The sequence below is a fragment of the Coturnix japonica genome, chromosome 15, assembly GCF_054131305.1.
Source record: "Coturnix japonica strain WE chromosome 15, WE-NBRP24, whole genome shotgun sequence".
NCBI lineage: Eukaryota > Metazoa > Chordata > Aves > Galliformes > Phasianidae > Coturnix > Coturnix japonica.
In genome coordinates this window covers 7,120,977-7,136,906 of record NC_140677.1, presented here as the reverse complement: position 1 = coordinate 7,136,906, position 15,930 = coordinate 7,120,977, and the positions used below count along the sequence as shown (strand labels likewise).

The following is a 15,930-nucleotide window of genomic DNA, read 5'->3' as shown; positions in this document are numbered from 1 at the left end:
CATACAGTTTGCAGCTCACAAACAAAAATAACTCTGCGAGTGCACAGCCCAGGGGACTTCACATCCCCTTCGAGATAGGAATGGCCTTTCGCCCAGCAAAATGCTTCTGAAAATGTGCCCCATCTGCTGCATGGCTTTGAATCCATAGATGCAACAAAACTATAAATATCTCAGAATTTGTTCTGAGGCATTCTGAAGATCATCAAACCTCGTGGAAGAGCTTTCCTCCCCCCCTTTAAATTAAAAAATAAGTAAGAAAACAAATCCAAAAACCAAGACCAAATAAACCACACAGGATGTTCTGAATTCCACAGTACAAGAAGAATAATCTGCACAAAGATGTAAGCTCTCAGAGGAATGAATACTTGTGCTACTGCATCTTTGAAAGTGAATGGTATATGAAATTGTATTAATCACACATGTTAGGAAGAGTGTGCTTTTGTGGGGTTTATTTTTAAAGTGCAACTCCTTTCTTTCCCCCAAAGAGCACCAGAGTGTTTCTGCAAGAAAATCCCAGCAGTTCTGTCCATTCAGGCAACGTTTATTTATGTTTAAGAAAGTAAATGGATTCCTTAAAGAAAAGCTGAAGTATGGACAGTTTGGGTATTTTGGAGCCTGAAAAATCTTTCTTCAGTAGTTCTCTTTATATGAAGACCATGGGAAATTGATGAAGAGCTCCGTACCAGTCACTGCTGGGATGAGTTCAGAGCTGTTCTGTTCAGTCAGCCCATCCTGTTTGTTTTCAGTTGCTGTGGCATTTGGTGTGTAGCCACTTCCTAAATTGCCTGTTTCAGTTTTTTGCTCCCGCCAGCAGTTAAGTACTGCTTCTAATTTTTCCACTTGGACAGCTTTAGAAAGTGAAGTTGTTTCTCCCTGAAAGCAGAGTCTCTGCATTGCACATTCCCGCACACACACACTCGCCATCCAGGTTGAAATATGCTGTGTTCATTTTGGGTCTGGACAAAAGCTACTGTGGGTGAGATTCAGAAATAAGAAATAAATCCAAAAGTTTCCAGCAGAGTCATAATGCAGCAGTGAATTTAAAGACCAGTGCAAGACCCCACCTTGTGTCCATGAGCCTGGGAGGGCACAAGGCTGCAGGTCTCTGCAGTAAATGTCTGGTCTGAGTGCCAGCAGTGTCAGCATCACAGAAACATTCCAGTTGGAAAAGACCTCTGAGATCACCAGGTCTGACCCCAGCCCATCCCACCGTGCACACTGACCACGTGCCTCAGTGCCACATCTCCACCGTTCTTTAACACCTCCAGAAACTGTGACTCTACCATCCCCCTGGGCAGCCTGTGCCAATGCCTCACCACTCTTTTGGAGAAGTTTTTTCTAATACCCAGCTTGAATGAGCTGTTGGTGTTGGTTTCAAGAGGCAACGCTCCATCTCCATGAGGTGCGTGACCCTCCCTTATTGCAGTATCAAGCAAATGAACAACAGCCCTGGTGTTTTCTTTCTCCAGACAGTCCTAGAAATGGGCAGTGATTTATCCAAGATAGCAGAGACTCTGGTAGTGTGGGAATATGAGCCTGAACAATCCAAGGACTTGCTGGTTACTGCTCCTTCCCAAGGTATGGAAAGACCCAGTGAGTCAGAGATGGTCATACTTCTACCCAAAGATCAGAATATTGAGCTGTTTCTCTCATTTGATTTTAAGGGCTGCTAAAACTTTTCAGGAGGGAAGCAGCTTTCTGTTTTGAAGGTTTTCTCACAGCCGTAATGATGGTAAATCACAGTGAAGGTCATCTGGGATTCACTCGGTTCCAGGCCTTTGAACTTGGAACAAAATACCATGCGTCGGGACCCCACTAGGAGGTGTAAGAATAAGCAGCACTGTGTGGTAGAATCTTTTATCCCTTTTCTTTGTGTGTGTGTACATAATTGTATTGGTTTCCTTCTGTCCTTAGGATGTGTAATTGGCATCCTTTTACAAACTGGACACTCTGTTGTACCCTCATCCAGATAAGGAATCCCCTAAATTTTCTGAGTCTAGCAAGGAACTGGGATGTATTTGTATGAACGGAGATAATTGGCACAGGATGAAGATTTTTTAAACATTTTTAGCAATGAGGAAAGGAAGAAAGGTTCAATTACACTCATTATGCTTCGGTTCTTGTTTATATCAGCATTAAGGTGTTAGTGTTATGATTTCTTGTGTTTGGAAGGAGGTCAGATATGAAACGCTTGTTTCAAGGCAGAGAAGCAGCAATGAGAGGCAGTGTGTGGTGAGGTAATAACCACAGCTCTGTAATTCAGGGGTCCTGTGTGTTGTGAAAGAGATGACTTACTGCTGATTTCTTGTTGGTTTTGAATGATTTATAACATTTTACTTGTGGCAGAGTGTTGCAATCTATGTTGTCATGGAAATTCTATTGAATTTATAGTTCCATTTATCCAAAACGATTTTCCAGACTTCATTTCATGGTGAATCATATGGCTGTTACTCAGAGTACAAAGCAATTGCAAAAAAAAGTTTCATCTTATGGAAAGCATAAACACTGAAACCGTTATTTTCATATTATGGAAATACAAATGAATGCAACATACATCTTGTTAGCATCAAATATGCATTCATTGTGTAATGACTTTGTATACACACGAGAGTGGATTTTCTTGTCTGGGACAGAAGCCGGCCTGAGGGGTATTTATTTCTGGAAGGAGACATCAGGGAAGTTTCTGGCTTGCCAAGGTAATTCTCTCTTAACATTCAGGGCTTAGCATGCCGGATACTGAGTCATATGGCCCCCATCCAGGCGTGCATTTAAGCACATGGCAGTCCCGCTAGTGCTGCTCTGCTCTTCCTATGGGGCTGTTATGGGACCTACCCAGTGCTGGGGGCAGGACATGGGGTGACAGGTGACAAGGGCTAGGAAATTCCTCAGCCTCACCTTTATTCATAGCATAGATGCACCCACTGTGTTGTTTGTAGACAATAATGAAGTAATAATTAATGCTTAATGTTAAAAGAAAAAGACTAAATGGAAATTTATCGTGCTTCTAAGGCATGTGAACATGTAAATTGAGTTCAATTGTTATTTCACTCATATGATCTTTGCTCTTCCTGTTGTTTCAACTCCTTTCTTTTTCTCAGCCCAGCATTGTCTTCATTATCAAGTCATAATTATTTTAGGGCAGAGACCTCGTCTGACTCTTTGTTTTGCAATTTACCCAGCACCCTTTTAGACTCTGTAAAATACTAAGTTATGACATTCAAAATACATCTCTGTACCTGCCTAACTTTAGTTAAAAATTCACTGATGAATAATAGACTAGGCAGGAAAAACATGCCATTATCTGCTCCTGTTCAGCTTTATCTTTTAGAAAGAATGCAGCATACTCTATTTTATTACACCAAGCTCTGGTAGGAGAAATGGAAAACATCACGATTCGCTTTTCCTTCTCCCTTCTGTCTTTTCTAAGCAGATTCAGAATATGTTATAAATGATAAGTTGGTTTTGTTTTGTTTTGTTTTGTTTTTTTGTTGCCTTATTATTATTATTATTATTTAAGTGAATATAATGAGAAGCCAAACATCAGACTTGGTTGCTCCCATCTCATGCTCCAGCAGACACACTGACTGCAGGACAGTACCTCGGAATGCTCGGTGCTGCAGTGAAGATTACGTTATGTCTGTAGAAAGTTTTTCTTCCAGTCAAATGGATCACATCGTCTAGCTCACTGTGCACAAGTCGCAAGCAGCCATAAGTTGCGTATGGGCTTTTAGTTAAGAAAACTCATATGTAATTCAAAATATTAGCACAGATTTTGGTGGGGTTTTGGGGGGTTGGTTGGTTGTTTTTTGGGGTATTTTGCTTTTTGTTTTTTTGAGAGGTTTTAAATCCAGCTGTGTAAGTGGCCAAGAATGATTTATTCTTATGATATAAGGAGTGGAGGTACTGAGAGTTAGTATATTCATTGTTGAACCCCTTTGTTTAGAGGAAAGACTTCACATTGTTTGTTTCAGCTCTGTGCAGGGATTTGCAGTGTACCTGCTTATGCCTGTGCACTTTGCCTGTGTGAAAGCACTGTCTCTAAACATAAGAAACCACATCGCTGTCGTCTCTGTGTCTTGCCGTCTGATTCATCAAGAAATTGGCTGGCATATAAAACCTTTTTTTTTGTCTTTAAATTGCATGGTAGCCCTTGGATTGCTGGAAGGAAATGAGCAGAAAGCTAATTCTGATGATCTTTTTCCTTCCACCAGAATTCCTGATCCTATTGAATATTCTGTACTCCACATCTGTGACAGCACAATGAGCCTTTGTTCATTTTTTAATCTAAAGAGAAATCTGCCGTGGGAGGTTGCACAGGGTGATAGCAGCCCAATTTAAAAGTCTCAATTATTTATTTTTAAAATACTTGGCATCTGTCTATGGAAAATTTACTTACTTGCTTTCCAGTCTTCTAGAACTGCTTTGAACTCGTGCACTTCTTCTGGGATCTATCAAATGCTCTTTGTGGCTTTTCTCTCATAAGCGCTGAATGAGTTTAGCCATGATAGTCTGTATCAGGATAGAAACTTTCTGTCTTTGTAATGGGGCAATAGGAGGCATGGTGATTTCTGTCTGCATGCCCATCCTGACAAGCAGGGAAGGAGCATCCGAGCTGAGCCCAGAACAGTTTGTTTATGGATGGGTGTTGGACAGGGGTCATTCATGTGACATGTGCTCCGTTTTTGCAAGCTAGTGATAGTTCATAGGGAGGCAATTGCACTTAAAATCAGAACTGATCTCTGATGGGCATTGGTTTTCATAACGCTCATGTGCATGTTGGACAGCCAGTCTCTGTAAGACCAGAGTGGTAGCAAACCAGTTCTGAGACAAAATCCCAAAACCTCAAATTGAAGCCCAAATTTTATTGGGGAATCCCACATTTCCATGCACTTTGGAAGAACATGTTTGAAGAGAGGTGTTTGTGCAGGAGTAGGCTGACCCGAGCAAGAGAGAACTGCTGCCCTATGGCATAGTGCAGGGCTGCAGGTGGGTAATAGGAGCATGGAGGCAATGCGCTCCAGGCTGGGAAACAATTCAGGTGCTGGATGTGTGTGCTGTATTTCTTTGCAGAAGAGTTGTTGCCTGGAAAAATGCCTGCAGTGCTTGGAAACAGTAACAGCTGGGCATATTTCTGGATAGAAAAGACTTGAAAACAAGACATGGTTTTGTAGGGTGACTGCAATTATCTCCTGGGTTACGGCAGAGTGAGGGGTTTTTTTGGCTAATCCTCTGTTTTAAGGCACTTGTGACATTCTGAAGATTTTCCCCTTCAGTGAAATTTTTCAGGCTTAATCTCAGCTGTACAGCAAATCTCTCTCAAGTCTGAATGAAAACAATTCCCTTCTTTCAGAGTGTGAAAAGTGTCAAAGCATAAAGTTTTTCCATTAGAAGCAAGCTTTGCCCTCCCCTTGCCTTGGTGATGCTCTGTGACTGCGGTTGTCATCTGTAGAATTTCAGGGGAGAGAGTCATCCTGCAAGACAAGCACCTTCATGCACCTCGTGCAGGTCTCTTTCAGCTTAGTCTTATCGCAAACGCTGGTTGCTTGGGCTCTTCCTTATTTTTGTAATAGATCTTCACGAGGTACATGCTTGCTGCATCGCTGTGATTAAGAAAGCCCGTGTAAGCCTTTCCTGGCCTTGATGGCTGTAGCTGGGCTAGATATGAAAGACTGATGAATCTAATATATTGTGCCATAGAGAACAGGGCTCTTGTGCCCCCTGGGACCTGTGCCACTGGAAGGCGATTTGGAGCACTGACAGCAGAGAAGCAAGGAGCAGAGCATTCTGATTGCAGTTAGTGTCATGCTAAAGAAACCAGAAGGATACTGCAGGCTTTCCATGGGTAGGGGATTCAGAGGTGTTGAAAAAGATAGATATTTAAAATTTAGGAAATTAGAAGCTGCGAATTCATACATAGAAATGTGTGAAGCAGTGGCTTACAGTGCTGAAGTCAGGAAGCGACAGGATTCAGGTTGGGTGTGCAAGCTTGGATGATTCTCCATTATGCATTTCACAAATAACATATCATAACAAAATCCAAATTTTCATTAGCTTGAATGGTCCTTTGTTGTATTCTGTACTACTGCTTGGAGTGCACCAGGCAGAGATGGCAGAAGTCATTTACATGCAAAGTGCACCATACATTCTATATACTAATTATATAATAAGGAGTTATAATGAAAATTTTCTGGCATGTTTAGGCCGCTTAAGTATGCAGTGAAATTAATTTTATGGCTAACTGTCTTATTCCTGATTTGTACTTAAAGAACATTATGCCATCCATGGAAAATACTAAACAAAGTGTCTACCTATAAATGCATACAAGATTACATGTATTATGGAGAAAAGAACAGAAATCTTAAATACTTTTGCGTTTTATTGTAAACTGTGGGAAAACAGACAGGGCTGTGTTATGGAAGAGAACCGTGTGGGATTACGTAATTGAAAGATTGTCGTAATACTAATGCTGAGGTGTCCAGGTGTGGCTTCTTGAGTCCTGCAGCTTTGAGGAGCTAACTTTATCATCTTCTTAACATTGTTTTTGCAGTGTGTGCATCGGTAAATTCTATAATAGCAATTCCTGGGAGGTTCCACTCCTAGAATGTTCCTTCGAGCTGTACGAACGAGTAAGGAAGCTGCTGTATGACAGATGACGATAATTTTTCATACAAGACAGTTCCCCTTGACTTGATGGATGCAGGGAGAGGATCCACGTTCCCTGGAAAAGCACCAGGGAGCAGTGGGAAAACGTTTCAATGTGTTTGGTAATCAAGGCAGGGTATGGTTCTTGATTAGTCTCTGAAATTGCACTGCTGAGATGAGCGATCTGAATTAAGCGCTTTTTTACCAAAGCCCTTTGCACTGCTATCCAAAAGTGTATTGTAAAAATTAATTTCCTTAAAATGCCGTGAGCAAAATTGATCCAAAATGACTTTGGCATATGCTGAACTCACTCAGTGATACTTTTCTTCATAAGCTCCTATGAGGGCTATATACTGAGGTGTTTTATGTCAGGTATACCTAATTTTAGGCTTTATTTTAAAGGGGAGTAAAGTGTAATTTGCAAGTGTTTCGTGAGCTTTTGTCTGCGCTGACTTAATTGAAGTCTGAGCAATCCCACCTGAAACAAACTGTTTGTAATTTCTGCATCAGCGATCAGTGGCACCTCGGTCTGCATGTGTTCAAAGCACGAGTTTGGACCTGGAGGCAGCACCGACTTTGTGAGATATTGCCAGCATCCCAGTTTGTGCTGTGAGTGCGCTGGGAATAGGGAGGCCAAAGTAGGGGGAGAAAATTGCTTTCCAATTTTATGAAGCGAGGGTGAGTGCCAGATGATTTTTTTGTGAGCAGTTTGGAGTGTGGTCTTATTTTTTCCTCTTGCTGAAAAAGTACCTCCACCTCTGAAGAGACCCATCTTCATCTTGGCCTTTCTTCTGTATGATGATGTTTTATTAGATATATAGGTGCTTTGCCAGTATTATACATTACAGGCAGTGTATAGGGCCGGAAGCCTGTGAATCAGTAAAAATGAGTGGGCCTGCATTTGAGAGAGATGAAAGGATGTCACCTCATCTGCCCATACACAAGATCTCAGAATGTGGGAAAAGCACCTGTGTTTGTGAAGAAGGCAGGATTTCTTATGCATCACCATCTTAGAGAAGCCCCATCTGGTGCCATCAGTGGGTTTGCCTGCAGACAGACTCGCAGGAGGGAGTGATGCCAAGCAAAGTGCCAGGAGACATGGGCAGTCCAAGCAGACCTATATCTGCTTTTGGCTGCACTGTAGGACCGCTCCTCATCGCCCAGTAACGCTGTGAAAATTGCCCCGAATAGGGCAATTTATTATTTGCCAAAATGACATCAGAATATCCATTTTTGTCTCACTTATACTTGTTGTTGTGCACTAAAGCTTTGGGAGTAGAAGCCATAAAATGAAGTCAGGAAGAATTCTGACCTAAACTGATAGTCCTGAATATCAGAGGCTCATGAAAATGCATTGCTACAGAGGCACACTTTTATCTTACAAATTGCTTTAGGAGTAAAGGAATATCTCTAAACACTGAAATCGTTTTCAAAAATTCTCTATGGTTTTTGAGATAAAAATGTCTAGCGCATTTAGCGGAACAGGAGATGAGCCTGCATTGAAAAAAGAAATGAAGAGATCCTGGCAAAAAAAGCACAGAGTTTGCCATCTAAACTGACTGGCCATACTGTTTATCCTTTGGTTTGTTATTAAAATGCATTGCGTTGACTCTGTTCCCTGGTTACTGTCCCAGTAGGGCGGCCGTGCTATTAATCAAGATGCTAGTTAAACAATATTGTTCAGCAGAATTTCTCTGTCTCCGTTTCATGACACTGGCTTTATGTACGGCCTGTATGCACTACCTCACTTGAAAGCTGGATGAATCAACACTGACGTAATTTTGTTGTTGTTTCTAATTTTTACAGATGCAGATTTACTTTTACAATCCCGATGACTTCGACAGTTTTGGAACAGCAGTTCTAGAAAACAGGGAAGTGGGAGCCATGGCCGTGTTTTTTCAAGTAAGTTTAAACTAGGGCCGTATCCTTAAACCAAAGATTTCACCAAGTACTGTTTAATTAATCGTATTGTTTCAGGTTTAATGGATGCATCTGTTTTCTTCTTCCTACCTGTCTAAGTGAAAAATATTTCATATTGTCTGTGTGTGATTTAAAATGTAAATAAGCATATTTAGAAATGTAATGAAGAATTTTGCATCAGTTGTTCTGATTTTATAGCCGCTTTACAGATGCGGATTGGAGAACACATTTATCATGGAACTTCCTTCACTGCTGAAGCACATTGCTCAGGTCCCCAGAATACTAACAAACTGCCGTGGACTGACTCCGGGTAGAGAAAACTTAAAATTCAAACATAGCTTGGGAGAAAATTAATCAATATGTTTCATCAATCTTATCTGCAGCAGCTTCTTCTAAATTGTCATAGTAACAAGTTCTTGAGCAGACCTGGTTTCTAAATGAGTGGATTTATGCATTCCCTTTTTTGAAATGCATCCTCAATGAATTCTGTGAATGCTCAGTGAGCTCATCTGTTGGTGCAGGGTGCAGCCTGCTGATCGTGGTGGAGGGCAGGTTGAGTCACCTGGTGGTGCTATTCAGCAGCATGGGGTTGGGTCAGAATTGATCAGGAATAGAGTTTGTCCTTATACTGACATGAGGGCGAGTTGAATGGAGTGAGTTGGAGCAATTCCATACCACAAAGCTTGGAAGAAATTGCTTCTCAGGAAGAATGGTGAGGAATTGGAAGAGGCCGCTAGGGAGGTGGCAGAGGTGCTCGAGAAAAGAGTGGATGTGGCACTGCGTGACGTGGTTTAGAGCAGTCACTCAATGTGTGGGTTGACAGATGGACCTGGTGATCTTGGTGGTCTTTCCAACCTCGATGATTCTATGACAAGCTTCCCAAACTAATAAGTAGCTAATAAAGATTTTGAAGTAATTCAAGGTGATGCTTTTTCAAAGGAGAGAAGATGAGGGAGGGAAGAGCAGGGGAAAACATCAGTCCTTTGTGAGGTTTCACACTAGTTCTTACTGTGGGAGAAAATCATCCTACTGTTATGTCTGTGAAGTTGGATTAAAAAGAACATGCAAGTACCCATATGTAAATACCTCCCTTCTCTATGATGTTAGAGTGACAGGTGTGACTGTACTGCTTAAATTAAATAAGGTTGTCGTTTTTTTTGTCACTGCCTTTGATCAGAAGCTTTGATAAGGATAAAAGGGCGAATCCTCGTGTTGCATGTGTTGCTGCAGCTCTGCTGACATCAGGCTAGTGGGAGTAGGCAACACATTAAATTCATCACTGCTGATTTCTGAGCGCTTCTGTGGCTCTTCGTGTTAGAGTGAAGTTGGTGAAGCTGCGATAATTTACAGTGACATAGCAGGATGTTTCCCCAGACTTGTTAATGGTGATGTGCTGGGGGAAGGGTTGGGCAAATTGAATTTGGCCTGACATGACAACAGTTCAGAAACAGAACAACCAAAGTCACAGTTATGTGATTTATGTCATGATGGAGAGCTGCACAGTGTGTGTGTATGGTGTTGGAAGGAGCCATGTGCTATGTCTCGGTGTGCCATACATGTCAGGAACTTAATTGCCTGAATTTGATTGTAATTCAGTGCCCAAATATGCTCCACATAGGCTGCATGAAATGCTGCCCTGTGTCACTGTATTTCTTAGTCTACATGTGACATTTCAGCCAAAAAAAAGAACAGTTTCGTGAGGATCTTAACAACAAGTGGGACTGTTTTGTATTGCCCCCCTTCAAAGCCAGGTGCTGCACTGCCAACCATCCCACTTTGCACAATTTCAAGGGAGCCATTGAACTCACTGAAAATACCTTAAAACAATCTGTAATTCTGTTAAAAACAAGATAAAATCTTTGATTGTAAGAGAGCTCAGACTCTTTAAGACCACAACCGAGTTCGTCGGTCCCACGAGAGAAGCAGAAATCTATACTTTTCATCAGTTCTAGCCCTGAAGGCCACAGGACATTGGGCTGTAAAGTCCTGATGATGGTGCAGCTGGGCTCCTCTGCTCCAGGAGCCGTGAAATCTGAAGCCATTACTGATAAAGAGTCTGTTCTCTTCCAGAGTGATGGGAGTCAGGTAATTCCTTGGCAAAGTGACCCAGCGACAAGTCAGTTTGTGGCTGAAAGGAAATGGTTTTCTTCCTTTTTTTTTTTTTTTCCCTTTTTCAGTTTGTTGCCTCTGGGTTGAAATGATAAATCAGCAACATGCCATTAAACCTGTGTTTATCAGATATTCCTTCTGGGTAGGTCTGCTCCAAGACAGAAGGCTGCCAGGGAAGATTTGCAGAGCCCAGAGCCCCCATTATTAAGGGGCATGCGCATATTCTGGCCTTATGACAGGTGTGGGGCACTCAGTGTGGGAACTGCCCATCATGAGGCCAGAGCTTGTCCCATGGAAGTAAAGATTTTGTGCTTAGGATTATTAACTGTCCCTAAGATGTTCATGTCCTTATTCTGATAAGCAGTTTGATAAACTTCCTGAGTACTGTTTTCATAGTCTGCTGTTTTCCATATCTACAGCCCCATCTCTATCACAGTTATTTGGAATACAACATTTAAAATAATGCAATGATACAGGGCACACTGTTTTGTTGGTTTTCTTTTTGTACAAATATATAAGAACTCTGAATTGGGCGTGCTTTTCCTCATAAACATTTTAATGTAGAAATTATTGGCTGGGTTTGCCACTGAGTGAAGACTTGGATTTTGACTAATGTGTTAATGCTGTGTTGGAATGAATGTGCACTGCACTGACTGAATTCAGGGTCTGGCAGGCATGTTTTGTTTGACTGACGTTCACAAATGTTCCCTTGAAAATCAGGTTCTATAGTGAGTGAACATTATACTGAACTGTATAATTATTGGTGAAACATTAAATAATTAAGAACCCTCTTTCCTGGTTTTTAAATAATTTAACTTAGACTGTATAAGAATTTTCCATTTTGAATTCACTGTTTCAAGGGCAATTTCCAGGTAAAGCATGTTGGTTCTGAACTTGGATAATTGAAGCCCTTGGAACTATACTGTAATTGCTGCTAATCACATCTGTGCTTTTCTCTTTGCTTTCATTGTAAATTCTGTTGATAAATTCTCTTTTTGTTCGCATGCTGCAGGTCAGTTGACCTGACAAATGAAGAACATTACTAGCTAAAACTGGGAAACAATGCTTGTGTTTGCAAACTTCTGTAAGCTCACATCTGAGTACTTCGTTGTGGGCAGACACTCAGAGGGTGTCACATGAAGGAGCTGTGGGGATTCTGCTGCAGGTATTTTCAATTTGAAAATGTTTTGCTGGTTTGAAATCTCTAACCAGGTTCTGAAAGCTGATTTATGCACTGGTGTGCAAGTTTTAAAGTAAAAAGGTGTGTTGAGGAAAAGGCTCCAAGGATATGTGGACCCTTTTCTGACCATAGCATAAATTTAAGCAGTGTGCTGGGGAATATTGTACATGCAGCAAATAATGAAGCAGCAATCATTCAGCTCCAATGAAAATCCTTGCAAACTTTTGTTCTGTATTTGGGGCAAAATGAAGTGCCTCACTGTGCAAAACACAAACAGCAAGCAGAGAAAACACTGACCATGCTGTGCTGTTCTTCTCAGGAACTTCTTGTGCTCAGGGAGGCCACAAGTTCACAGGTATGTGACAGAGTAGCAAAGTGACTTAGGCACCTCTTATCTCTTTTGGGGCAAATTATGTTAAAAGCTGTTCAGCTGGAACAAGCTGAAATAGGAAAAAGGAGCTCCATTCTGCTGATGCCAGGAGGTACAATGGTCATTCAGACCCATAAATGTTCTTCACTAAGGGCCAAGGAATCTGTGGAAGAAGTTTTTCCTTGAAGTGAAAATTGTTATGGAAAACACTCGCTGTAGTTCAAGAAGAGGGAATCAAAATCCAACACAGCAATGTAAGCCAAAAAGCGCTTGTGTTGGGATTTTTTTGGTTATTGTTGAAGAAAACTTGTTTGTGTTTTTTAAGCAAAGATCAGAATGTTTTGGGGAGAAATAAGGTTATGCCCACGAGTTCTCTTTGCCTGCTGACATGCTTGTCAGAACTGGATCTGTCAGCGTTGGTGTTACATAGTGCATCTCAAGGTGCAACCAGTGCTGGTGGAAGACTCATAACTTCCTGTCTGTTATTTGCAGCCAGCAGCATCTTCTTTGTCTTTACTAAGGGCTTCTGGATTTGCAGAGCTGTTAATGCTGCAGTGATGAGATTAATTGGCAAGGCCCACCCATCCACCAAGACAGGTTGAAGTCCCAACCCAGCAGGACATTTCAGTCTTGATTTAACAGCTCCTAACTTGAATAGTTCATGTGGTTGTGTAATTTCAGCCCAGCAAGGTTCAGCTCATTCTTAATAATATTCTGGCTCCAGGCCTCAGTTAATTGTCAGGCTGAGCTGGTTTTGAAGCAAGCCAGGAGTGGAAGTGAAGGCCTAAATCTCTCTCTGTTTCCTGAATCATCCATTCATACACATTCATGTAATATATATTTATAAGTCACATTTAAAATGAATAGTTACTTGGATTAAATGCATTCAGAAATATTGCTCGGCCCGGTTTTAACCATCTAGCAATATAATTCATTGCACACTTCACTACTTGCTTTATTAAAGCCAAACTTAAATGTGTTCAAAACAAACATATTGCTTTTACATTTGAAATATTCATCTTTTGGGCCTGCGGTAGATTCATTACAACAGAGAATACTTCATTCTTTGATTACTGCTGTGAAAAGACACAATACTGATTCCCTAAGCGCCCATCAAATATTCGATAGCTCAGAAATTCAGGAGGAGGTGATGGAATTCTTGTTCCTGCAGGGATGGCCTATAAATCTATTTTATGATTTGCGAAGAAAACCATCAGTGCTTAGTTGCTGTATCTCAGGTACTCAAACAAATCATCTCTAAAGAAATCAAAGTAAAAATGAATTTAAAAGTAACTTGTAGCAATGCTTTCATCATTAAAATTATCTTCCTAATGATGAGTGATGTTGATACCTCGATCACTCATGAGCTTTAGCAGTACAGGGCTGGATTTTTAAAGATAATTAGCTGCTTGGGAGCAAATATGGAGTTAACGGTGTTTTCAGGGATACGTGGTATAAACATCAAAAGTTTACAGGTCTTTTTCTGGGAAGCAATTTTGTTTCTCTTTTCCAATATTAAGGTTGTTGAGGAATATGTGTAGCACTTAACTTTTATAGATGGCTGTTATTTGTGTGTAAATGTCTTTATACTTGCTACTAGCTTATGTATGCAGAGATTTGCTCTTCGGTGAAACAAACAGAAATAGTAATTGTGGCTCTGCTTTTGTAAGATTTTTGATAGTAGTTCTTGGTGTGCTTCATAAAACCAATCATTAACTTGCTTTTCACAGGGCCTAAATGAGCTAAATGCAGCATAAATCAGTGGAACACCGTCAGAGTTGTTGAATATCCGACACAAATATGCCCCTTTTTGTGTGGTTCTCAAATAATAGAATTCAATTTCTAACTACCCTAGAAACTGCTTTTTTTCCCCCATCTTCCTTGTTTATAACTGTCTCTAGTATATTCAGTGTCCAGCTGCTTTAAATGCTGTTGCTATTTGGATAACCATATCTCTCATATCTCATATATTTGAATAACCTAACCAGGATCTCATTGTCCCTTAGCAGTGCCCTAATTTTACATCTTCCTTCTTGCAGCACTTCTTGAAAGTCTGAGCAAAACTTAATTTCAAAAATAAGAATGAAGAGGAAATGTGCCCTTTCCCTGAAACATTATTATGTCCACCTACATGAATCATAATCAGTGCTTTGGTGTTTAGGCAATATCTTAAAGGTGATTTGCAGTAGCTCAAATAACATGTAGCATCGTTAACATGCAGGGCATCACCCAGAGTTATTGAGAGGCTTTTCATTTATTTTAATAGACTTCAGATACATGTAAAGACCTTAAAATTAAATTACAGTATTAATTCGTTTAATGGTTACAGTAGAACTCCTGGTATTTTATTAATAGTAGTTTATGAATAATAAAACTATTATTATTGATTACCAGTATTATTTAGTAATTAGTACAGGGTGGGTTTTTTTAATTATCTTCATAAAATGAAAATGCATGTAGGCTGGAGCTATTTATTCAGTGCCTTTTGAAAGTGTAATTTGTATTTGTCAAAGTGCATGCATACATATTAGTAACCCTCTGTGGAACAGAAGATGAGCAAAACAATCTGAAATGTGTTCTTACCCACTGAAGTAGAGTTTCCGAGTATCTGTGAATCACTGCAGCTTTTTAAAGCTACTAGTCATTACTAATAAGAGCAGTACTAGGGCCTTTGAATAGTCGAAGAGTAATAAATCAAGGGAGGAAATATGTACCCCAAAGTATAAGAGTTGAGCAAATGTGAGCAGGCAGAGTCTGTAGAGCAGAGAGAACACATTTTTCCAAGGAACACCTTGTGCAATACAACTGATGCACAGCAATAGGAATCATTCCTGGAGCAGAGAAATACTCACCCAACTTTCCAGTAAATAGATGGAGATAAACCTATCAAAACATGACAGTTACTTTGCATTGTGGAGGATTTAAATATAAATTTATAAGGATTTCTTAGAGCCTGCTAGATTTGGGTTGAGTTCAGAGTGTGAATGGCATCGAACAGCCTCCAGAGTGGTCTCCATAGCCAAAACTTGTAACTTTGGGTGCCTAACAGTCAGTGCCCGTGCTGATCTGAGAACATGCATTGAAACTCCATTGAGTGGAAGCTGGGTATGGCTAGAAGGCAAAAGTTCAAGGGAAATGTTTGTTTCTAAATGAATGTGTTCTATCTTTCAATTAAAGAAAACAAAAAGTCTTTTTAAACTGAAATCCAGAATCTGCATGTTCAGATTTCTGTTTTGTTTCAACCTCTCTTGAAACTTTGAGAAATTTGAATATTTTTGAATATTTTATGTAAAGGAAGAAAGGCAGGGGAGAACAGATGGGGAATAGCTCTGTGACTGAAGAAGTAAATATATAGCCAGTTTCAGTTTTGGTGCTCCCTGACTTTCAAGTGCCTAACAAGGCTTTATCCTTGCTCTGCTTCATACCTTTGTGCAGTTTTGTCATTTTTCATATTTTGTTCCACAGTAAAAGAGGATTCTGTAATAGGTTTCTTCACCCTTTATTTTAGGACATAAATTTGTGGCCTGACTCTTGAGAGTATTAAGCAAACAACACCTGTCCAAGCCTGGAGATGTACAGACTCCACAGGCTGTTATCTGAGGAGCAGGCTGCTGCAGTACTGCAAATAAGAGCAAAGAAGCAGTGACACAGGTTGCCCGGAGAGGTGGTGGATGCCCCATCCTTGGAGACAGCCAGGGTCAGACTGGAT

The 15,930-nt window shown here is 40.6% G+C and overlaps 1 protein-coding gene across 2 annotated transcripts in view; it reads left to right on the top strand.

Annotated features, from left to right (window-relative positions):
- PTPRG (protein tyrosine phosphatase receptor type G) overlaps positions 1-15,930 on the top strand; it is a 367,775-nt gene that overhangs the window by 228,752 nt on the left and 123,093 nt on the right. For both annotated transcript variants that reach the window (XM_015875220.3, XM_085516326.1), the window contains one exon: positions 8,449-8,544. In XM_015875220.3, the coding sequence (XP_015730706.2) occupies positions 8,449-8,544 (96 nt within the window). The remainder of the gene's footprint in view (positions 1-8,448; positions 8,545-15,930) is intronic.